This window comes from Mus musculus, chromosome 15, assembly GCF_000001635.26.
Source record: "Mus musculus strain C57BL/6J chromosome 15, GRCm38.p6 C57BL/6J".
In the NCBI taxonomy this organism is placed as follows: Eukaryota; Metazoa; Chordata; class Mammalia; order Rodentia; family Muridae; genus Mus; species Mus musculus.
Genome location: NC_000081.6, coordinates 81,802,618 through 81,827,202, shown reverse-complemented (window position 1 = coordinate 81,827,202; position 24,585 = coordinate 81,802,618). Strand labels below are relative to the sequence as shown.

General features: G+C 48.4%; 1 protein-coding gene across 9 annotated transcripts; it reads right to left on the bottom strand.

Moving 5' to 3' along the window:
- Nucleotides 1-339: 339 nt before the first annotated feature.
- On the bottom strand, nt 340-24,530 carry Tef (thyrotroph embryonic factor). 9 transcript variants are annotated; one of them, XM_011245558.3, is made up of 5 exons: nt 24,317-24,519; nt 11,942-12,259; nt 6,548-6,664; nt 5,784-6,004; nt 340-3,737 (listed from the first exon to the last, which is right to left on the bottom strand). In XM_011245558.3, exons 1-5 carry the CDS (start codon nt 24,417-24,419, stop codon nt 3,522-3,524), a joined length of 975 nt encoding a protein of 324 aa, XP_011243860.1. In that variant the 5' UTR covers nt 24,420-24,519; the 3' UTR covers nt 340-3,521. The 9 variants fall into 9 exon arrangements, with proteins under 9 accessions (XP_011243860.1, XP_011243862.1, XP_011243859.1 ...); XM_011245560.3 differs by lacking the exon at nt 24,317-24,519 and adding an exon at nt 16,057-16,160; XM_011245557.3 differs by lacking the exon at nt 24,317-24,519 and adding an exon at nt 15,483-16,136.
- Between the last annotated feature and the right edge of the window lie 55 nt (nt 24,531-24,585).

The following is a 24,585-nucleotide window of genomic DNA, read 5'->3' as shown; positions in this document are numbered from 1 at the left end:
CTGAGTTCAAGGCCAGCCTGGTCTACAGAGTGAGTTCCAGGACAACCAGAGCTACATGGAAAAAACCCTGTCTCAGAAAAAAAAAAAAAAGCAACACCTGTTATTCCCAGTACACAGGAGGATTGTGAGTTTCTCAGTGTTTAATTTGCAGATCAGATTTTTTTGGCTGTTCTAGAACTCATTCTGTAGGCCAGGAGTTAGGAGACTCGGGCATCTAGCTGGTGTGTACAGAGGTGTTGCCTGGGATTCCGAAGAGAGGAGGTTCTCTGGCTAGGTTCTCATGCAGGCATATATAGACAGAAAATAAAGGAGGGAATAACAGAAAAGACCACTGCCAAGTTCTCGTCTCAAAATATTTAATTTTGTTTGAAAAGGATACATTCCCAACTTCCCTCCATAACACATCACTCCGGCCCACCAGCAGGGACACACTCGCACAGGCACACACACACATGTAAGGCCAAAGGGCTGCTGTCTGCTTCCACCTCTGCAGCTGGGACAAAGGGCTTTTCTCCTGGCCTCTTTCCCACGGCAAAGGTAGGGAGAGGGGCTGCTGGAATGCAGCTCCCAGGGAGGATGCAGAGCCCACACACTCTACCAATCACATGCACTTAGAAAAATAAAACCAAGTGGTGTTCTGGCATCCAACACCAAAAGACAGCAATCTCTACCTGGAAATCATCTTTGCCTTTTTCTAGAAAATTTTATTGCACTTAATTAACAGATGTTAAAGAAGCTGTGGGTAGGGCTTTGCCCTGGAAACCAAGAGCTCCTCTTACAGGCCCCTCTTACAGGGAGCACACCTCTCGGGGGGCCCCTGGAAAGCTTCCCATCTGTCCCCAGGCTGGAGGACTGTAGGAGCTGCCTGAGTGGAAAGCAGACCACAGCACCATCACAGCAGGGAGTATGGACCAAGGGTTAGGGTCACTGTCTAGTGCTGTCCCTAACCAAAGGAGTCAGACCCACATAACTTAGCCTTTGGGCTGAAGATAAAGGTGACTAACAGGTCCTCCAAAGGGTGGCTCTTTCCAAAAGCACGTAGTTCTTTATCAAGACATCTCTTGAATGTACATTCCTGCAGGGTTCTAACTCATTCAGGTGTCTTTTCTGAGGCTGCCATAGCTGAGAACAGGATGTTTAGGAAGTGATGACACTTCTCATCCTAAGACAAACCCACGGAAAGCCAAATAGAAGTTGGCTTCTGGAGCCTGGTTACTCCTTAGAATTCAAGGATCCAAGTGCAAGAGCTTCAGGCTTCAGCTGTCAGCTCCTAGAGGGAGTCAGGAGACTTCCACAGCAAGATAAAGAGCAGAGCTCAACTCTTTCTGTGCAGCCTTGGGTCCTAAAGCCAACAGAGGAGCCAAGCTTATGTGAACACTTTGTTCTCCAAGATGTCAACCTCTAGGCGTGCTCCTTCCGGTTTGTTTCCCTGCCGCTTTTCATTCCAGAGGCTTCTCCAAGAAACAAGCAGACAGTGACTCTGTAAGCACTTAGGAGGAGCCAGAACCCACTCCCTACTTCTGGAAGGAAAGGAGGGCACCACAAGGCAGAACGGGGACTAAGGGGAGACGGTAAGGCCCACCCACCCACTAGGGTCAGAACACAGATGGCATCCAGAGATAAGTATCCATTCCTTAAAACTAAAACTTAAAAAACAGAAACCTTACATTTTCTAGTCAAAGAAAACGAAGAGATTTTCAGCTCAAGGCTTGTCCACCAGAAACAAAATGAGAACTGCCTCTGGGTGAACAGCCAGCCCAGAGAATAGTGCTGGGTGGGTAGGAGGCAGGCAGCCCGGGCAGACACTGACATGCTGGATGCTACTGCCCTTTGTAGTTACAACAGAGACAAGTGTGCACACGGTTCCTAGAGAACCACAGAGTCAAAGTCAGGGACCTAGTAGGAGGGAGACCTCCCTTAGCCTTAGGGACCTTTGTCAAGTTCCCCAGAGAGGTGGTGTGCAGGTCCCAGGAGGGGCAGGGCATCTCCTGGCTGCAGTCCATGGCCAGTAGACAGTCTGCCCTGGTCTTAACATCATTATGAAAAGTCTTAAAAGATAGGGGCCCCAAACTAAGCCACCATTTAAAATAAAGCCAGTGTTAAGTATAATGAAGCACCCTCATCACCTCTGTCTCCTTCACACAGGCTGCCCGCCCTGAGCAAACAAACACACCCTCCTGGAGGGTGCCCTCATGACCCACATGAGTAGAGGGTTCCATGATGTCCAATCCAGCCAAATAGAAGAGAAAAGTGCAGCTGTGAGGGAGCCAAAACTGCAAGAAATCACTCTGCCCCACGGGGAGAGCTGTGTGGGCACCCTCCGACTCCACAGGGACTGCAGGCCAGTGTAAATGTCTCCAGAGCCTGCTGTCCCATGAGAGCTGCACTGTAAGTAACTTCAGCAAATACAACTCATATACGGCGGCCTGCTGATACCCATGGGGAGGGATTCTAATCTGTGACGTGGCAGGCCCTCTTCTGCCTTCAGGGACACTAGATTCTGGCCTGGGTATATTGGTGAGCCAGAGCAAGGGTTCCATGGAGCTTCCCAAGAGAAAACCCCTCGGTCTGGTGCCCACAACAGGAGACTGTGGAAGCCAGTTTCCTAAACACCATGCAGAAGTGGTACCCTGGGGCCTGGAAGCTCAAGCTTCCTAGGTGATAGGTTTTCTTCTTAAACCTAAGAACTGAGAAGGGATACTGGGTGAAAATAATCAGAGACCAAGCTAGTGGAAGTCATGAGCCTTCAGAATGGCCCAGAGATACAAAGGCGCTGGCAATTAGACCCCAGAGACCAGACTTCCTGGAAATTTCTCTTCCATAGCAAGTGGGATGCAGAGGAAACTGATTCCAGGGCCACTTCAGGCCTGAGAGTCACAAGACAAAAGTTGGAGCTAAGAATGGTTGGGTGCATTTCTACCACAAGCCCCAGCCCCACCCTAATTCCAGGCTATCCAGAGACCCCACTTGTGTGGTCCACCACCCTGTCTATACTAACAGGATTAGCATGTCCTGGCTCTGAGACAGATGGGAATGAATGTTTCTCTCAAAGATTTTGGGGAGGGTGAGGTACATGACAGACACACCCCAAGTGGAAATGCACCTGCTACCTGAGACGACATTAGGGTGACAATAATCATGACTCATTCTGTAGACAGCCCTTGTCAGTCCAAACTGGAGACTGAGGGGAAGGCTAGGAAAGCCTGAGCACTCTGTACAAGAGAACCTGGACTCCAGAAGGCCCCTTCTGATTCAGCTGGAGCATCCAACAAAAGAGACTTGGGCCATTTACCCGTCTACGTAGATTCGCTCATGTTCCCCATCGGAGAGGATCTTGGTCCCCTGGGGAAGTCATCACATGTGCTGGCCATGTTATAATGAAGCTGAGACGTGAGTGCTCCTAGAGCAGGTACGCCACCATGTGCCCATGAAGAGTCCTAAGTCTCCACACGAGTGGGGTCCAGGAAGCCCCAGGCAGAGGTCTGAGGTGCAGGCAGTGCCCTGCGGGGCAGGGGCACAGGTTACAAGGGCCCGTACTTGGTCTCGTACTTGGACACGATGGTCTTGCACTTGCCCACCTCCTTGCGAAGCTCGGCAACCTCCGTCCGCAGGGCTGTGTTCTCCTTCTCCAGGAACGCTGCCCGGATGGTGATCTGGTTCTCCTTCAGGCGCCTGGCATCCCGGGAGCGTTTAGCTGCCACATTGTTCTTCTTACGTCTTGTCCAATACTTTTCATCCTGTGGGAAAGTGTCCTCTGTGAGTGTCTGGTATTCCCCCTAAGAGAACTTAATCTTTCCTTCCCATCCCCAAATCCTCACACGCCCTGCCCCTCCTCTGCACATAGTTCAACGTTGTGGTAAGAACTCCAGACCCCAGAGAAGGAATAGTGTGGGACACTGCCTGTCCTTGAGGGGCAGGTGCATGGTGGGGACCAGGGCTGCACCGACAGCTCTGTATAACTGTATAGCTGTGTGCTCAGCCCTTGCTTAGGCATACTGGTGGTTGTTAACATCTCTTTCTCTTCTTTTTCTTTCTGTCTCTTTTTTTGAGTCAGGCTCTCTCTCTCCCCCTACCCCCTCCTAGGTACACTTTCTCTGTGTACCCCTGGCTGTCCTGGAACTCACTCTGTAGACCAGGATGGCCTTAAACTCCCAGCAGTCTACCTACCTCTACCTTCCAGTGCTGGGATTAAAAATGTGTGCCACCACAGCACACTTAGTATTGGTTAAAAGCCAACAACCTAGGTGTAGGTTAGTCCCCTGAGATCAAACCTGACTTTACAAGACCATGTAAGAGAGAGGGAGGAACAAAGAGGGAGAGAGTAGGTGTGTGCGCCATGGTGCTTGGGTGGACGTTGAGCCAGCATTTCTCAATCTGTGGGTCATGACCCCTTTTGAGAACAAACAATCCTTTCACAGAGGTTGTATTTAGACCATCCAAAAACAGGTATTTGCATTACGATTTATTTATTTGATTTTTTGAGGCAGGGTTTCTTTGTATAGCCTTGGCTGTCCTAGAACTAGCTCTGTAGACCATGCTGGCCTCAAACTCACAGAAAGCCACCTACCTGCCTTTGCCTCCCACTTACTAGGATTAAAGGCAGACACCACCACTAAGATACATTACGATTTAAAATAGTAGCAAAATTACAGCTGTAAAGTAGCAACAAAAATAATCTTATGACTGGGCATGGTGGCGCACGCCTTTAAACCCAGTACTCAGGAGGCAGAGGCAGGCAGATTTCTGAGTTCGAGGCCAGCCTGGTCTACAAAGTGAGTTCCAGGACAGCCAGAGCTACACAGAGAAACCCTGTCTCAAAAAACAAAACAAAACAAAACAAACAACAACAAAAAAATCTTATGGTTGGAGGTCACCCAGGCCTGAGGAACCGTATTAAAGGGTTGCAGCATTAAGAGGGCTGAGAACCGCTGCTTTGAGCCATCTCCCCAGCCCTACAAGGTGTCTTTTGTCCTTTAAGACTGTTCAATCTTAAACCAGGCGTGGTGGTGCACATCTTCAATCACAGCACTCGGGAGGCAGAGGCAGGCGGATTTCTGAGTTCGAGGCCAGCCTGGTCTACAAAGTGAGTTCCAGGACAGCCAGGGCTACACAGAGAAACCCTGTCTCAAAAAAAAAAAAAAAAAAACAAAAACAAAACAAAAAAAAAAAACAAAAACAAAAAACCAACAACAACAAAAAAAACCAAAACCAAACCAAAAAAAACAAAACAAAAAAACCCCCATAAAGTCTGTCCAGCCTTACTTTCTATCTAAGGTTTGAGTCTTACTTTCTAAGTCTGGTGACTTCTCATACCAAGGAAGTGGAACTAAAACACCCAAGCAACCCTGGGAAGAAGGGAAGTAACAGAGTAATTAGGACTCAAGTCATACCTGAGCACTTCTTCCCATCAAATTACTGCTGATGTGGCTTCAAATAGAGAACTCCTGTCTATGTGGTGTCCATCGTAGGAAGGGTTCTCCATATAAAATCACATATGAGGAAGCACAAGGTCTACTCCAGTTTTCTTTCCCTCCCTCTCCTTTTGCTTTTATGAGAGATCTGCCTGCCTCTGCCTCCCGAGTGCTGGGGTTAAAGGTGTATGCCACACGCTCAGCTTCTTTCTCTGTGTGAAGAGCTAGAGATGGTGCTCTGGGCCTCATGTGTCCCAGGCAAGCACTGCAAAGCTGAGCTGTGCCAGTGAGCTGCACTACTCAGAGAGGGCAGAGCTTACCCTAGACTCTTAAACCACTGTTGTGTCTTTAATCCAGAACCCTGGGTGTTACCTTCTGTTCATCAGGGACAAAGACTTTCTTGGCTTTTTTGATCATGGGCTGGGGCTTCAGGTCCTCCTCTGCAAACCTGTGCTTCCGAGGGTTGAAGAGCTCCCCCCCTGGTACACTAGAGAGGACCAGGTCGGCAGGGTCAGGGTTGAAGTTCACATCGACCTCCACACAGCTGGGGTCGATGGGACTTGGGGTCTCCCTCTCCTTTTCCAAGGACGATTCTGAAAGACAGGCAGACAATCTAGAAGCATCTCATTGGACAGAAAGAACAAATCACTCCACCATATAACTTGGAGGCAGCACAGACCACTGCTACTTAGAAGAAAACCACACCACCAGCCCGAAAGGCAGACAGACACATGTGGTTCAATTCCTATGATTCTGTCTTTCTTGTGTATGCTATGGATCAAACCCAGGGCTCCATACATGCTAAGCATTTGCTCAACCAGTGACCCATGAGTTCTCCTGTTTAGGAACAGAACTCATGAAAGGAAACAGAGGCTCTCAAAATGGAAGAGATTTTCTAAGTATTTTGTTTCCTGAAGAAATGGCAAGTAAAACACTGAATCATGACAGTCCTTGACCTCCTGTGTTAACCTCAATCTGAACAACAGGGTGAGGACACAGGCTGAGTGAGAGGCTGACAACGGCTTACATCAGGAGCTCCCCCACCCGCCCCCACCCGCCCCCAGCCCATGTCAGTCACTGTGCTCAAGTTACAGCTCTGAAATGAGTGTTAAGTCTTATTTTACAGAAAAGGATACCAAGGGTCAGAGAAATGCAATTGGCTTTCCAGAATCCCACAGGAAAATAACTGAACGAAAACGTGGTCTTGGCCTGGCTGACTCTGGCTCCTGGGTCCTCCTGTTCCATATGGCTGGCTGTTTTGTAGGTAAACATTGGGTTAATGTCAATTTTAGAGTTCAAAGATTGTGCTGATATAAGAGTTGTTTTAAAAGAAAATTGAACCTCTGGCCTACATGTTCAATATTTCCAATACAAGTACACCAAATATTCAGCCAATAGATAGCTACTGAACACAAACTACACCCCTGGTACTGTCCTGGCAGAGAAAACACAGTGTAACAGAGAGGTTAAAGCCATGGTTCTTAACAGGAGACAATTTTGCCCTGCAGGAGGTATCTGGCCACAACAGGACTCCAGGGTGAACCTGGCATAATTGTGTGTAAAAGCCTGAAGGTTACTATAAACCTTGCACCAAAAAAGAGGCCAAAATTAAAGCCAAAACATTCTCTCTCTCATTCTCTGTCTCTGTCTGTCTGTCTGTCTGTCTGTCTCTCTCACACACACATACACACACACTCTTACACATACACACTCACACATCAAATTATCTGCCCTATTCGTGGCATAAGTGAGGCATGATCAAATTTAGGTTTTCACCAGGATCAGGTAGGGTGTGGTGATATAAGCCACAGAAGACTTTGTTTCCCCTCCAAAGCTGTGACTATGTGGTGTACATGTTTGTGAGACCTGGAGCTCAGTGGTTAAAGGTGTGAATATGTGGTGTACATGTTTCCTCCAAAGGTGTGAATATGTGGTGTCATGTTTGTGAGACCTGGAGCTCAGTGGTTAAAGGTGTGAATATGTGGTGTACATGTTTCCTCCAAAGGTGTGAATATGTGGTGTCATGTTTGTGAGACCTGGAGCTCAGTGGTTAAGAACACTCATGGGCTGGAGAGATGGCTCAGCTGTTAGGAGCTGCTGACTGCTCTTCCAGAGGTCCTGAGTTCAATTCCCAGCAACCACATGGTGGCTCACAACCATCTGTAATGGGATCCGATGCCCTCTTCTGGTGTGCCTGAAGACAGCCACAGTGTACTCATATAAATAAAAACTAAATTTACAAAAAGATCACTCACCACTCTTGTACAGGACCTGGTTGTAGTTTCTATCATCCACATAGCAGCTCACAGTTGCCTCTAACTCAAGTTCCAAGGGACCCAACACCTTCCTCTGGCCTCTGTTGGCACTTTATACATGATGCACATACAATTCACACTGGCAAACACTCATACACATAAAATAAATGATGTTGGGCATGGTGGCAAACGCCTTTAATCCCAGCACTTGGGATGAAGAGGTAGATGGATATCTGTGAGTCTGAGGCCAGCTTGGTCTACAATGTGAGTTCCAGGACAGCCAGGGCTACACATAAAAATCCTGTGATGAAGAAAGAATAAGAAAGAACAGGGAGGAAGAGGAGAAGGAGGGAAGAAGGGGAATACATTCATGTCTACTGACTCATCCAGTCTATTCCTAAGTAAACACCTAAGAGAAATACACAAAAGCACTGTCCAGGACACATGCACACAAGTGTTCCTAGAAGCTCTGTTAAGAATTCCAACTAGGGCTGGAGAGATGGCTCAGCGGTTAAGAGCACTGACTGCTCTTCCAGAGGTCTTGAGTTCAATTCCCAGCAACCACATGGTGGCTCACAACCATCTGTAATGAGATCCAAAGCCCTCTTCTGGTGTGTCTGAAGAGAGTGACAATGTACTCACATAAAAAAAAATAACCTCCAACTATAGCCAGGGCAGTGGTGGCGCACGCCTTTAATCCCAGCACTTGGGAGGCAGAGGCAGGCGGATTTCTGAGTTCGAGGGCAGCCTGGTCTACAGAGTGAATTCCAGGACAGCCAGAGCTATACAGAGAAAGCCTGTCTCGAAAAACCAACAACAAAACAAAACAAAACAAAACAAAACAAAAAAACCCTCCAACTATACCACATAGTGAGCTCCACTGTCCTTCAACTGCAGAATGGTTACACAGTGGTGTGCAGTGTGCTCACATGGCATTAGTCACCAATGGGGACTGGCAAACTTCCCCTACAGTGACATGACTTTCACAAAACACTGTATAAAGGAGGACAGGCACAAAACACACACTACTGATGCCTTTTCTACAAAGGGAGTGAGAAAAATAAAGGCTTTTAGTTTCGTATCTACCTTTCTATGTAGCTCAGGCTGGACTGAATTCATGGCTATCCTCCTGCCTTAGTTTCGTGAGTACTAGGATCACAGGTATTAGTCAACATACCCAGCTTTCTATTAAGTATGTTCTGTGAAACTATTTTAGTTTCTGAGACAAGTTCTCACTATTGTGTAGCTCTGTATGTCCTAAAACTCACTCTGTAGACCAGGATAGCCTCAAGCTCACAGAGATCTGCCTGCTTTTTGCCTCCCAAGTGCTGGAATTGAAGTGTGTGCCACCATGCCCAGCATGTTTTGTTACCATTAAGACAATAAAATGCCCACATAATTTATATGTATATTATAAAACTACATAAAGTTATAAAAGGGTAGTGATGCAATGAATTTACAATTATAATTATTACTATGTGTGCACATGTATAGTGTTGGAAATTAAACCTGGGAGCCCCAAAATACAAGGGAAACACTTGACTATTGCATTGCATCCTCTGCTCACACTTGGAACATTTATTTGTGTATGTGTGTGTGAGCGCTCATGCACATACCACTGTACAAGAATGGAGGTCAGAGGATAATTTGTAGAAGTCAGTTCTCTCCCATAACGTCTTCAGACCTGATGGCAAGCATCCTTGCTGATAAGCCATCTTGGTGACCCTGACCCTTGCTGATCAGGTCTCTGACGGCTGTCCTAGAATTCAGTCTAGTAGTTCAGGCTGGCCTAGAGCTCATTTTATAAACCAGGCTGGCCTTAAGTTGTGACAATCTTCTCTCACTGCTTCCTGAGTACTGAGAACCCACTTGTAGTATTTAAAAACAAAACAGAGGACAGTTGTATTGATAAGAAGCTCAGCTATTAACAAATGTAATCTATGGTGATAAAAACCGGGATTGCCTTTGAGAAGCTAACTGCCCAGAGTCACAGGCACATCATGGATACCAACACAGTTCTGCATCCTGATTTGGACAGTACTGACGTGGGTGGTTCACCCTGTGAGGATCCACTGAGCTGTACACTGATATGGACTGAGTATGGTGCCACATGCCTTTATTACCAGTTCTTGGGGACAGAGGCAGGCAGGTCTCTGTGATGTACTATCAATTCTACATGTAAAGTGTTTAAACATTCTTTAATGTGTCTACACGAGTGTGTGTCCATGTCAGGGCCAGAGTTTAATGCTGGGCATCTTTCTCAATCACTCTACCTTTTTTAACCTTTCACTCGTTTTTTTTTCTAGGTGTGTGCATCTGCACACATTATCATGCAGCATGTTTGAAGGCCAGAGGACAACTTACAAGAGCTGTTTATCTCCTCCCACTGTGTGGGTCCTGGGGCTCAGCTGTCCTTACTATACATACAGTGGACCCAAAATTGAGTCCCACCACCCCATCAAACTTCATGGAAAATTCCTTTTTCTGCTGAGCCATCTTGCCAGTTCACTCTTCCTTCTTTTTTGAGATAGGGTCTCTCACAGAGCCTGAGTTGTCTCTACAGCCTGGCTGCCCGAAGTGTCTGGCCGCCGCAGTGCCACACCCACAGGTGTTAGGGGTCTGAACTGTCTACTGATTTACTGACTTACTACTAAGCCATGTCTGTTTTTTCTTTCCGTTTATTTACTTCATGTGTATGAATGTTCTATTTCCATGCATGTGCATACACCACGTGCATGACTGTTGAATCCTTTGGAACTGGTGTTATAAATGGTTGTGAGATACAATGTGGGTGTTGGGAACCAAACTCAGGTCCTCTATAGGAACACTAAATGATCTTAATGGCTGAGCCATTTCTCCAAATCATTTCCTTTGTCTTTAATTTTTATTTAATTAAAATTTATTTTGCAGTGCTGAGAAAGAAACCCAAGCAAGGCTTTTAAAAAATATTTATTTTGTATCTATGCATGTCTGTCTGTATACCACATGCATACCTGTTACCCAAAGGGGCCAGAAGTGGGTGTTAGATGCCCTGGGACTAGATAGTTACAGATAGTTGTAAGCCACCATGTATGTGCTGGGAATCCAAACCCGGGTCTTCTGGAAGAGCAACCAACACTCTTAAGTGCAGAGCCATCTTTCCAGTCTAGAACCCAAGGTTCTGTGCCTGCTAAACAAGCCCCCAGCCACTGAATTATTGAACTTGTGATCCTCCTGCCTCAGCCTTCTGTGTAATAAGGATTACAGATGTATTGGGGCTGCAGAGATACAGTGGCTAAAACCATGTGCTGCTTTTGCAGTAAACCTGAGTTCAGTTCCCAGCATCCATGTGTTAGCCCCCATAATTAAAAATAATAAATCTAAAAGGATATTTCAGATACACAGTAAAATGCTCTAACAGTGATATACACTCCAACTTCTTACTTTCTATATTTTATTTGAAAACTTTCCCTTTTGAAAAGTTAAAACAGAAACCTACCATGAGAGCTTTGTGGTGTGGGTCCCGGAAGGTACCTGCCATCGTGTCTCGAAGACTACAGAAACTCTGCATGGCTTCTGGACAGGGAGACAAACCTTCCCCAGTGGGTTTATGTTCAGATATGAAAGCAAATCAACCAAAACCAAAGCCAACCAACCAACCAACCAAACAAACAAAAAACAACCTCCAAGCCAAAACAGTCTTTAGATCCTGAAGGATTTTGTTTTTGTTTTGTTTTAAAGCAGTGGGAATATCATTTGTGCTAGTGCCTGAGCAGTACCTGCCTGTGCAGATGAGTGTCTTGGGTTCAAATGCTACATCAATACCTTTCAGCTGGGTGACTTGGGCGAGTTTCTTCCTTCTCTGTGCCTCAGTGTCCTCATCTAATCTTGTAAGATTGTATTGATGGCTTTTTGTTAAAGCTGGAAATAGACTTAGTCCTAAGTAAGTGTTAGCGTACAGTCAGGATGACAGTAACAGTGCTGTTTAGTAGTGTTGCCTAAACCTCCCAAGAATCTGTGGCCAAAATACAGCATCAAATGAAAATAGGACTCCTCCAGCAGAGCTACGCCTGGGCACTCACTCCGCATCCTCAGCAGTGCCCCAGCAAAGGAAGACTGCTGCCATGGTGACTGTTTTATCCCAGCCTTACAGACAGTACTCAAGGGTTCCTCTAGTCTGCAGCCCACCAGGCCTGCTTCAGAAAAGGGGCACACAAGAGAGTGGACAGTGGGACTCAGGTGGAAGTGGGCACCTTAGCTGAGACAGGTGGGCCTTCCCAGAGTCGTGTCACCAACCTGTGCTGGACACGGTTTCCGAGGGCTGAAAGATGGCAGTAGAGGAAGATGGTGGCGATGCCGTGGAAGAGCTGGCAGACTCCTTTCCTTCAAGCTCTGCCACAGGCAGCAGCAGGTTCTGTGCCAGGTGGGTGGGGCTGGCAGGGATGCCGTTCTCCAGCAGGAACTCATCCAGGTCCATGTACTCGAGGTGGAAGGACTCGCCATCGTAGGGGATGGTCTTGTCCCAGATGGGTGGCATGAGGGAGGCAGAGACGGCCATGGTACTGGCTGCTGCTGACTCGTCTTCCTCCAGCTTTTCCTTCCCCTTTTCCTTATCTGCAAACAAAATCTATGATGAGACACTACACAAGAGAGTAACTTATCCCATGATGGCGTCAGTGAGCCTTGGAGAAGACCCATCTTCCTCAGAGGCCTGTTTCCATCCAAACCCTACATATATGTTTCAAGAACACATCCTGTCTTCTCACTGCACCCTGATGAACTAAGCAGGCTGGTCTCCTTGGGGAGTGGTACTACATTCTCTTCTGTGTCTGGCCTTTGTGAAATGCTAGCTGCATATTCTGAGGCATGAGGAGGTCCCAGAGTTAATACAAAATAGACTGTGGGCAGGCATCTATAGGAGAGGCTAGGAGGAAGGAAGTGATGCTTCTGACCTTTACTGATATCTTAGTATGGAAAGGGCTGAGATCCCCAAGCCAATAACTTCTAGGTTCCCCCGTCCTTTCCCCTGCAGTTAGGTTTCTCCATAGCAACCCAGGGCTGCTACCCACTAGCTGTGGGACATGTGACCAGATCCATGTTACTTAACCTGAGTGTGTTTCACTGTCGCCTATTTTGTGAAGAACAGAGACAGCATGTGAAAATGACTATTACCAAGTGCATGTACACAGTACACATTCGTTATTGCTATGAGCTCACTGAGGGCACGGACTGTGTTGCATTCAGTTCCAGATTTCAGAGGCCAACAAAGAGGCTAAGCAATGGCTGTGGGAGCCTGTGCAATGCCTGGAGAACACTGGACTTTCAGACAAATTGGCTTCAGGTGACTGCAATGAGAGGCTCTGGAGCTCTTCTCAGAGCTCAGTTCAGAAGGCTTTATCCCTGAGTAAGCAGAAAAGACTGGGGGCAGGTTTCCTGGGAGGAGGGAGAAGGGAGGAGCTGAAGAAGAAAGACTGCTTCTATTCAAAGCAAAGCTAATCAATTAGTGAAGACCAAATCCCCCATGTCTTAGTCAAAAGGTTATGCGCATGGATATCCAAGAGGGGGCAATTAAGAAAAAAAAATACAGAGAAATGTGACAAGACAAGAAGGCAATCAGAGTGAGAAAGAGGCTCATCAGAGAAGTGGGAGATGATCATGACACGTTCATAATAGGTTTTCAAAATTGAAGGAGACAACTTTGAACCCTGGATTTAGAAGTAAAAAAAAAAAGAGAGACACATCAAATATTATTATGTTGGAGGAAAACCAGCCATGCTTGGGTCCCAAGAGCAGACAGCCAAAAGGGAGCCATTAGTCCAAGAACAATGACCAGACCCCGTGAGTTGGAGATTCTCATAAGCACAACTTGCTCATAGCTTGTAATATGATTTAACATCAATTCTTATGGCTGCCTTTTTAATTTAATTTTTTAAAACCAGGCTTTGATTTAAAAACAACTGGGAGGCAACAAAACTCCCAGCCTATGGGCTGGGTGGGCCAGATGGTCTCTCTGAGTCCACATTCTGTTCAGAAACGACTGGACCAGTCGGGTGGGGTCACTTGGGATCAAAAGAGGTAAGAGAAGCAAGGAGATAAAAAGCAGCTTGACAGAAGGACAAGCAACAGGAAGTTCCTCATTTTGCCTGACTAAAGCAATTAAAACATTTTTTTTCCTGATTTTCTGAGATAGGGTCATGAAATCCGGGGTGACTTCAAACTTGATGTGCATCAGAGGATGACCTTGAACTAGTGGTCCCCCTGCCTCTACCTCTCCAGTGCTGAGATTGCAAACAAGCACCACTACAATCAGTCAGGCTATCACAATCCAGTGTTTGTAAGGTCAAGTTTTAAATTAATTTCAAAAGGTAAATGACCGACGTGTCCAGGACTTAAATCACAGGGACTGACACCAGTGGTTTGTCAGTTTCATACAACAGAAAGAACACCAAACCAAGAGCCAGAAGGCCCACCCATGTGACCTTGAGAAACCATCTATGCCTCTCAGGAGTCTCAACTTTCCTCACCTAGAAGTGGAGAGGTAGTAACCCAAACAAGATAAGACTATGTCAAAATGCTTTGTGAGTGTGGGCAAATGCAAAGCAAAACCCCAGTATGGCCTGGTCCTCTCTGGTGAGCTTAGGCAAGAGCTGCCAGATGTGAGCACCAGCCCTTGCAGTTTGTCTTACACTCAGATCTGGATGGAGTCATCACCTTCATACAAACAAAAGCGTTTGTGCACATGAGGTCCTGAGGCAGGAGGAGAGAATCTAGCCTCACCTGATGAGCAGAAGCTATTTATAACGTAACAGGGACAACCATAAGCACAGCAGCCCCAGAACACACCCAAGGAAAGAAACAACAGCATTTTAGAAAGGGAAATGAGATCCCTGATACAAGCAATCCACAAACAGCCAAGTCCTTCCCAGATACCCTAATTAAGCTGAGCTCTTGGAAATCTGAAGATCTCAGACTGAAAGCACACATCAATGGACCTAAAACCCCACAATAGGTGGCAGTCCTGCTGCTCTTCCAGGCCAAATACCCAGGCCAAGTCTGCTTTCCACACCAGGCCCCAGGGACTCTTGTGGCCTGGGCAATTCGATGAAGCCCGGTCCTGCTATTGTGATTCCCAACAATCAACCAGGAGAAGGACCTGAGTGGCCACATTCTAACCCTCATCACAGCCCTACTTTGCCCAGCCTTCATTCCCTTAATTTTTTTTTAAACCAGGCTTTGATTTAAAAACAACTGGGAGACACTACCGACCCTCATCTCAAATTGCCTCCTCCATCCACACCTCCCAGGGATGCATTTCCAGTAAAGCACCACCGTGGACCTGCTCACTGTCCACTCGTAGAGAGGAGGAATCGTCTTCCTCCAGGACGGACCAAAGACATACAAAGGCCATCTGCTATACTGATCAGGGCCTCTCAAACTTTGGTGGTGAACTCTGCACCCACGAGGGTGCAGTGGAGTGTTTCTTAAAATACACGCTCTGTCTCAAGATCCGCAGACTAGGTGAGGTCCAGGAACCCGCATTTGAAGGCAAGCAGTATCCTCAGGATTTGGATGCAGGCGGCCCCACTGGAGCCCCCTCTAAGTGGCGGCTTCCTTGCAAAGTTCTGTTGACTTGTCCTTTCCAGATCACCCCCTGACTTTCTCTCTGGGCTAGAGGCCTAGTCCAGCAGGCCCCTAGTCATGCCCGGGCCCGCATAAACACCACACCACTGGACCGCTTCACCCTGACCTCTGACCCGGCCCGGGCCGGCCCGCCCCCACAAGGCCCCGCCTTTACAGAAACCCCGCCCCCAGACACGCGCGAGCCCCCCCCCCTCACCGAGGCGCGTCTCGCGCGGGGGGTTCTCCATCAGCTTCTTCAGGACCAGAGGGAAGGAGCCCGACAGGCCCCGTTCTCCAGCTGCACGCCCCGGGCCCGGCCCCGCCTGAGGCTCCACAGGCGGCTTCTTCCCGCCGCCCGCGTCGGACATCGTGCCCTGCGCCCCACTCGTGCGCCTCGCCTCCCCCGCCCGCACCCCGAGACGGGCCGGAGCGGCTCGACCCGCCGCAGCTGCTGACACGGGCAGCACTGCGCAGACGCGCTACTGCACCCCCACCTCTCTCCATCCGCACCCCTCCCGCGGACTGGTTCCGTCTCATTCATTATTCATAAGGCCAGGCCAGCGGTCCCATAGCGTGGCTTCCGATTGGTGCGCGCTGCGTAAGGGCGGGCACAGCTCTTCAGGCTAGGATTGGCTGTGAGAACCAAACGATGTAGACACGTGCTGGGCCAGGTGAGGAGTATCGCTCCGCCTGCCCGGGAGCGTCGGGCCCTTCTGCGGAGCCCCCCTGTTCTTTTTTGGTCAGTCGCGTCCCTTTCGCCACCACTTTCGTGACTACAGGTTTCCTCCCACCTCATCGCAGCCTCCTTTTTCTCCTTCCCTCGGAGAAGCCACCTCAGAGGAAGGCGGAGCGGGGCGCGACGGCCCAGCCCCGAGGGTCACGTGGAGCGGCAGCAGATGCGGAGCCTCGCGGGGCGGGGCAGTGAGGGAAAGGCTCGCGGCAGCCAATGGGGCAAGAGGGCGGGGCCGGCGCGATTGCACGAGGCTCTGCACGTGCGGCTGCGGCGCGGAGGGGCGGAGAGGGGCGGAGAGGGGCGGGGCTGGCTCTGGCCTAGGCCTAGCCAGGACTGGCCTGTTGTGTTGTTTGGCGGACTCTGCCCGGGGGTAAGGGGACTGGGACGTGGGTAGCCAGCCAGCGCTCCTCCCACGCTCCGCGCGAGGTTAGCGGAGGGCAGGCGGGTCCCAAGCTCCGCTGCTTCAGCGGGTGTCAGGTTGCCCACTGATTTAGGGATTGGGAGCGGGCGTGGTTGCAGAATAAACACTAGTACGGAGAGCGCATTCTTGAAACCTATCCACGAACCAGGGTCCGGACAGACTTCCGTACTACTAGCTGCTCGCTTGTGACCTTGGGAATTATCCAGTTGCTCCACGGGAGCCCATTTCCTCAGTCTTAAAAATTCAACATTGAACTAGAGTCAAAAGCAAAACAAAACATAGTTTCTGGGTTCCTTAGGAAACCTGTGAGCCGTGAAGGGGTGTGCAAACCTTCAAGATGGCTCGCAGAACTTTGTACCTCTTTGCAGTACAAGTCATACTCGGCTTCAAGCCCAGACAATACTAGACGCTCAGGGATTAAGCTCCCAGAGGGGCAGGGACTTGGCTTGTTTATACTCTGTCCCTCCGTCCCTCCCATGGCTCCCTGCCTCGGAAGGAGGAGCTGAGTCTGGCGGAAAGGCAGCCTGTGGTTCATGCGGTAGTTACAGAACACCACAATAGACAGCTAGAAGCGCATGGATTGTGTTAGGACCTGAGGAAAAAGAAATTTAGCTGAGTAAGCCCAAAGGAAGCGGCTAAAGGACGTTGGGTAGCCTTAGGAATAGAGTGATGGACTGTGAATCTAAAATACAAGATTTTGTGATGTTGATCGTTTTCTGAACCTGAATCCTCTAGCCCATTGTTCCATTTCTCCAGTCTGTTCTCCTTTTTGTCAAATGGGGAGAAAGCAGGATGTAGCCTACGGTGTTCCCATGCAAATATCTTTCCTAATTTAATCAAAATTGATGGATATAAATCCAGTGTGGAGAAAGGAAACTGCACAGGAAACCCAGGCGTTGCAGACCTGTCAGGAGGAATCTTATGTATCTAGGATCTCTTTAGGAGAAACTGGCCTAGAGGTTTTTAGCAGTAAATCTGAAAGAGTGACTCCAAGAAAATGAAGCAACATATGAAACTCTAGAAAAGAAAAGCTGGATGAGCAAGATGGCTCATGGGGTAAAGGTGATTGCTGCCAAGTCTGACAACCAGAGTTCAATCTCTGCATACCATGTGATGGCAGGAGGGACTAAATCAAAAATTGTCTTCAGACCTCCATGAACACAATAATTCCTCTTGCACACACAAATGTAACATAATATTTTTTTAAAAGAAGTAGAAATCTCCATGTGATTTGGTTCTAGAGGAACTGTCTAGACTAGACTGAAATGTACATTTTCATGGCTAACTCTTATACTGTTGAGAAGGAGAACAATTCCTAGTGTGGCAGAGGAGGACTGATAAGGTAAGAGCACATCTTGCCTGTCTATAAGGAAGATGACACATGGGAGAAGTGAAGATTCTCACTCCTGCTCTTACTCTCTCTCCATCTCCTTCCCCCTCTTTCCCCTGTCCTTACCCTCCCCCTCTCTTTTGAGCAATAGTCCCCACAAATGGATGATGGACCACCAACCTGGAACAGCTTACCTAAGCAGGTGACTAGGATGCAGGAAGGTAACAGGCCTAGGCTTCAGAAACTGATGTAGCTTTGAGTCTCTTGTCTAGAGACACTTGAGTTTCCCCTGGATAATCAAAAGGTGGATGTTCCCGAAGGAGCATGACAGGCATATTCCCTCTAGTGCTTCTTTGCAAACTGTGGGGGATGGCAGCAATCCACACCACCCTGAAGGCAGGGACATTTCTTTCTCCAGCTGACCTCACGAACCCCAGCTGCCTTTTCTGCTGTTGTCTCCTGTCATTGCTATGGTGACAGCTGTGACAGAGTAGAGGAGTAAGTGCTATGAGAAATAGTTTGCTAATTGCCATAGTGTGAAAGCCCTGTATAGAAATAGACTCCCTCACAGGAACATGTTAGTACCTGGTTAAACTTTAGAAGTATGTGGCAGCTGGGTGTGGTGGTGCACACTTTTAATCCCAGCACTTGGGAGGTAGAGGCAGAGGCAGGTATATCTCTATGTGTTCCAGGCCAGTCTGGTCTACAGAGTGAGTTCCAGGACAACCAAGGCTACATAGTGAGACCCTGTCTTTAAAGAAAGAAAAGTAGGATGTAGCAGCACACTATTTTGTATCAATAAATTTTTTGAGTTTTTTTTTTGTTTGTTTGTTTGATTGAGATAGAGTCTCGTGGATCCCAGGTTGGCTTTGAACTTGATATGTAGTTGAGGATGGCTTTGAATATATGTCCTTCTGCCAGCACCAATTTATGGAGTTCAGGAGATCAAACCCAGGCTCTGTGCGTGCTAGGCATGCAGTCTACTTACTGAGGTACATCCCTAGCCTCTAATAATAGCTTTGAATTAATCACTTATTTAGTGCTCGAATATGTGTGCGCACACATGTCATAGGAAACGTTTGGAGGCTAGAGGATAACTCTTGGAAGTCTGTTCTCCTTTACCATGGTTCTAAGGAATTAGATTGCCAAGGATAGTGGCAAATGCTTTGTCCCACTGAGCCATCAGCTAGTCAATTATAGTGAGTTTGTTTTTGTTTTTAGAGAGGGTGGGTTTGAGACAGAATCTCACTGTGTAGCTCTGCACTGGCTTGGGATTCACTATTTGTAGACCAGGCTATCCTCAGACTCACAAAGATCTACCTACCCCTGCCTCTCAAGTGCTGGGATTAAAGGCATTGCTGTGCCAGCCCAATAATAGTTTTTCAGTACAATGCCTGCCTCAGGATGCCTGGAACAGCTGGGACTCGGGCCTTGAGAGGAGACCTGAGGAGACCTTCCTCTCAGTCAATGACCTGCTTATAGCACTGTGCAAATGGCTTCTGCGCCTCACTCATTTTCCTCTGGGAAGCAGATGGAGACTCCTCCTGAATAGGGGCTGTGGAGATGGTCTGTGCTAAGCACTGGCAGGTACCCGCCTATGTGATATGTGAGACGGATGGGTGGGCATCCACTCAGCCTCTTCCTTGCAGTCAGGATGTCTTGGTTCAGGAGTTGTTTTGTGTATGATGATAAGAATAGGGTATAGAGTCTAAACCAGAGCCAGAATGGGGTGAGAAATATTATTTACCAGGACAGGAAGGGTTTTAGGTTCTGTTCTTTTTAGCCAGAAACCTGCTGACCAACCTAAGTTAGATTGTCTATTGAATTGAGCATATGCTGAGCAAGTGATTTTCATTAGCCTGGACCCCACAGTGTTCTTGACCACTTAGCATCTAGAAGGACTGACAGTGGTACAGGATCCTGGGATGTGCAAAAGCAGGCTGATGTTAAGGCTTCTACTGAGTTCTAGAAAGACAACACTTGGTGTCCCGATACTAAAGGCTGGCAAGGACATGCTTTGTTCAGAGTAGCAATAAATACTTGTTGGCTTGCTTTCTCTGTTTGGTGTTGGTAAGAAGGTTAAAACTTTTTAGAGCCAAGTCTTATACATTTAGAGTGTTATTAATATGAACCAGCAGTCATGTGTTTGATTTACGGTGGAATCTGGAAGAGCAAGCACTAGCCATTCTTTGGCAATTCCCCAGCACCAGCCTTGCCAGCATCTAACTCTCTTTTGTAGCCCACATACCTGTGGCTGGGAAACTGTGGCTCTGTGCTTTGTACTTTGGTCTGAATGTGTTCTAGGGTAGAAGTGGTAGGTGGGGCCTCTTTTTAAATTCTTGCCTCTCCCTTCAGTACTCTCAAGAGTCTGCCCCAACAGTACCATGATTATGGAGAACAATCTTCCCCACTACAGGCGGCCTGATCAATGTTTGGCACCACCTGACAGCTTGGTTTCCCTAGCTGAAGTTCTGTTGGTGATACAGAAATAGGTGCAGGCTATAGGGCCCAACTACTGTCTCCCCTTGGAAAGGCCAGCTGGACTAATAATTGCTTTCTTTCCTCACTAGGTTGCCAATTCTAGTTAAGCAAGGACAGTGTTTCTCTCATCCACGCCTGAGCCACAAGCATAGCAAATGCTCACTAGGCTATAATGAGTAACTAGATGACCAAGAAATACCACATGGTTTCAGAGACCAGGGAATTCCGTGGATAGGCATGAGCCTGGAAGCAGAAGCTGGGTGACATCATTGACAAATATGTGGCTCTCCCATTCTGGATCATCAGTGTTTCTCATTGTAGAATGGAAAACCATCCCTTGCAATGATGCTGCACACGGTGATGTAGGGATAGTTGGCTGAGAGATTCAGGTCATTCCTTTAAGAGCCTTACTTGGGATCTGGCCACATACAAAGCCACCTGGAAGGGATGCCTCTTGACACTGTCATCAGTGTCTGGCACTTGATGAAGATGAATTTTTCATGTTTCTAATGGGGGTAGGGTGTGACAGAGAACAAAGTCCTGGCCTAAGGTAGAAGGAAAGGAAAGGGACCATTCCACCTATCTGCCGAGGCAGCCAAGCTCTCTGAGTTCATCTTTCACTGAAAGAATGGAGGAGATACACCATTTAGCAGGCTGGAATGAGGAGTAAATTATGCAGTATATCCAGTTCGTAGAAGGTCCTGTGTCATTTCCTTCTCCCTCAGCAAGCGCCATGCTTTCTCTGGTTTCTCAGCCTGTGTGTGTCCTCATACAGGCCTTATAAGACCAAGTTTGGGTCAGCCCAGGCTGCATGGAGTCCACCCTCTGCCTCTACTTCAGTTTACCAAGAGGACTGGAGTGAGCCCCTTCCCCTCTCCCCTTTTGTTGTAGCCCAGAAAATAACTGTAAGATTCTGCCTATTGTACTATAGCAGAGTTGTTTGGTTTGGTGCAGGGTTGATGGAATCATGCCCCAGGAGTCTCACCACGCACTTCCAAGGAAACAGTCTCATAACAGCCAGTTCTTAAACATAAGGAAATGAGAGTCAAGTTGCCAATGTAAGCAGGAAGGAAACAAGGGTCAGATTATAGGTAGAAAGAGCGGAAACCAAGCCATGCTGTTCTTGGCCTTTGACAGAGAGCCGCATGATATGTCACGGTTGAAAACATTTCATGTGGGACAGCTCATTTAGTCCTGGCAAGGAGCCAGCCGCATAGGCATTCCTCATCCTCCTTAAAAAGACTAGACTGCTCATTGGGCGGCAGAATCAAAGATCACCTCCTGACCCTGATGTTAAGGCTTTGCTTCTTATGGCCTTGTCCAGAAGTGCCCCTTCTTGCCAAGTTTGACTCTAGAGCATGTCAGGATCCTGTAAGTGGAGGCCTGGATAAGTGGAGAAGACAGAAAGGTAGATGGGGTGCCACTGAGCACAGTCAAGGCCCTGTGGATGAGAGAAGTAGACGTTAAGATCTTTCAAGAAGCTGAAGAAGAACAAAGCAGGAGATGGGGTGAATACTGAAAGCGAATCTTTGGGGAAAGTGCAAGAGCAGAGACAGGAAGCCTGAGTTTTATAGGCTCAGAGTCGGAGGTGAGAAACTGAGTCAGAGATTGCAAATGGTATAGGGAAGCTGGTTGAATTATGGTTCAGAGTAAGGGCCACCAGAAAAACAAGGGAGTCTCAAGTCTGGTCAGTACTGATCAGGAATCTACTTGGGGACCAGAGAGAGGCAGAAGTCTGTGTAGGCTGCAGCAGGCCCTGGAGCTGCCAGAGGAGCTCCACATGGATCCTGGGAAGTGTCTTTGAACTAGAAAACAGCACACATCAGTGGGAGAACATTCTTGAGGGCACACCTGGAATTTCTCACACTCTGCATTGCTCTCTTCTGAAATTCTTTCCTGCTGGAACTTAGCTACACCCAGCATGTGACTTGGCTGTGCTGCTGAGTATCTGGGCTGGGAGAAGAAAAGGGAAAGTAAGGATCCTGCAGAATCTTCCAGGAGAAGCCACCTCTTACATGGAGACGAACGGCAGAGCGGTGGGAAATGGGCAGAAAAACAAACAAACAAGCAAAAAACCACAACAGGAACTTGACAGAGAACTGCTGAGTCTTCTAGCTCAGTGTGGTGGGTGTGCACTTGCTTAGCAGACATTTAAGTGCTTTGGAAGGTCTGGGAGCTTTGGGGAGTAATGACTGTAGGTAGGGAGTAGTAATATGAGTGGAGGCTTTGTGACATAGTTGGCTCCTCCACCACTTTCCCCTCAAATTTTTTCCAAGTTAGCCACAGCTGCTGTCAGTCTTGTGGGATGGCTTGTTCTGATTTTCAATGAAGTGCCACATGGAGTGACAGGCTGTCCAAGACTCAGGCCTAAGACCCAGCTATACTGGGCTAACTAATCCTCAGGCAGAGGATTACTCAGTGTTGGCAAAGCTCTGCCTGAAACCTTGGGCAACTCCCCTAAGTGCTGGACCCTAAGTGCTGCCCTCCTATGAGGGATGGGGAATTTTAGCTTTCACAGGGCTCTGTACACCATCTAGGAGCCAGTGACCAATAGTTGCTATCACATTTCAAAGCATTGTTAGTCTCATGTACAGAGCAGTGCTCCGAGTCAACCCCTTTGCATCTGGAGCTGACCATGTCTGTGATGCAGCAAGCATCTTGGGACAGCTGGGTGGGGTCATGAGGATGCTGCATCATCTTCCCTAGTACCTGCAGGACTGGAACACCTCTACTTTACATTATGGAGACTCTGCCACCCAGAGATGGCAGAAAGGTCTCTGTGGCCTGCTTGTGGGTATGGACCCTAGCTGAGGTTCATCTATTTGTCAGGGGTCTTTCCCAGGGATGTAGATGTGGGCTTCTCCTGCTGAGCAGCTGACTTCCTTTGTGCTATCAGACACAGGAACACCAGGAGGGCATGTAAATGCCTCAGTATTAGAAGCCCCAGACTGTGGTCTAAAGGGACTGGGTCCAGAGATCCATAAAAGGCCTTGGAGGACTCTGCCATGAGCTTTGGGGAAACCCACTATCTCAGAGGACATTTCCCAGGATCAAAGCCTGCTGTCCTGCCTCCCCAGATCTAACAAAATTAAGCCCATTCCTGGCTCTAGAGGCTGAAAGGAATGCAGAGGCTGTCCTTTTGGCTCTTAAGTTTGGAGAGACTTGCAGGAAGAAGTCTGGTGGGGAGGTGCGGTTCGGGGGTGGGTTTGGGGCACCGTGATGATGAGATATATCAGATGCCAGAACAGAATGAGGCAGATGCCTGAAAGAGGCCCCAAAAGAGCACCCTGACCTCCTATCACTCCTGACAGCACAGACAGGTGGTCTCCTCTAAAAGCAATGTGGTGGGACTGGTGCACAGGGCTCTAGATAGCAAATCTTGTGCTTAGCATTCAAAAGGCCTGGGTTAGATCCCCAGTACAGCAGGAAAGTTTTGATAAAGGTAGTAAGAACTGGTTGAGCCAGAGAGATTTGGCGACATAAATATCAGGAGAGAGTACCCTCCATTAATTCCTCAACTCCCCATAGCACTTAACTTTTCCAGGAAAGACTTGTAAGGTATCTGGTACTGGCTCCCCAAGCCACCCCCTCCACACCCTCCGTCACCCACTCTGCTCTTCTGCTTGTCCCTAGCCCCAGGGTTGCCTGTGGTATCCTAGGAACGTGGGGCTTGTGGTCCTGTTACATAACCAGCTTCTATCCCATCCATGAGTTCAGCCCTCCAGCAGCGAGCAAATGGTGAGCAGAAATCCTCCTCTCCTCAAATCCACGGGCCCTGCCACTCCTCTGCTCACCCCCAACGTGCAGAGGGAGGGAGCTTAAGAAGCAATCAGCTTCCAGTTGGACTCCTTCAGGCACTGTAGTCCATCCTTGCCCCACGTGAGCACAGCACCTGTCAGTAGCTGCACGCTGGCCCTGGCACCAAAAGCCAGCAGGCACCGGGGCAGCCCAAGAGTTGGTGTGGCACCCACATACATCCTGGGGTCCTTCTCTGCATTGCAGCCCTTCCTGCCCATCTCGCTACTGTCCCTGTGCCTGCTTCCACCCCCTAGGCACCTTGCCAGTATAGACCACTTGTGTTCCTACCTGCCTTCTTCTCTGACCAAGGCAAAGAATGCTCCAGCAGGGACTTGAGGACCTCAGGCATGTCCATGGCAGGGGCCACTCCAATCTGGCTGCAGCTCGACATGGCCCAGCAGGAGGTGCTTGCTCCGGAGTTTAGAAGCAGCTGGAGAGGCAGGGGCTGCTGGAGAGCCACAGGCTAGGGAGGCAGGCGGGGTGTGAGCCTGAGGCAGCCAATGGGCAGCCCCAGCCCAGCCCGCCTGTCCACCCCCAGCTCGGCCACCTGCCAGCTA

Bases quoted from the DNA above. Each gene is read 5' to 3' on its own strand.
- Tef (XM_011245557.3), bottom strand. From the start codon at position 15,633: ATGTCCGACGCGGGCGGCGGGAAGAAGCCGCCTGTGGAGCCTCAGGCG. The intron at 12,260-15,482 runs GTGAGGGGGGGG...TTTTGTTTGCAG, and splicing joins CCCGCGCGAGACGCGCCTCG to ATAAGGAAAAGGGGAAGGAA. The intron at 6,665-11,941 runs GTTGGTGACACG...CCTACAAAACAG, and splicing joins GGAAACCGTGTCCAGCACAG to CCAGCCATATGGAACAGGAG.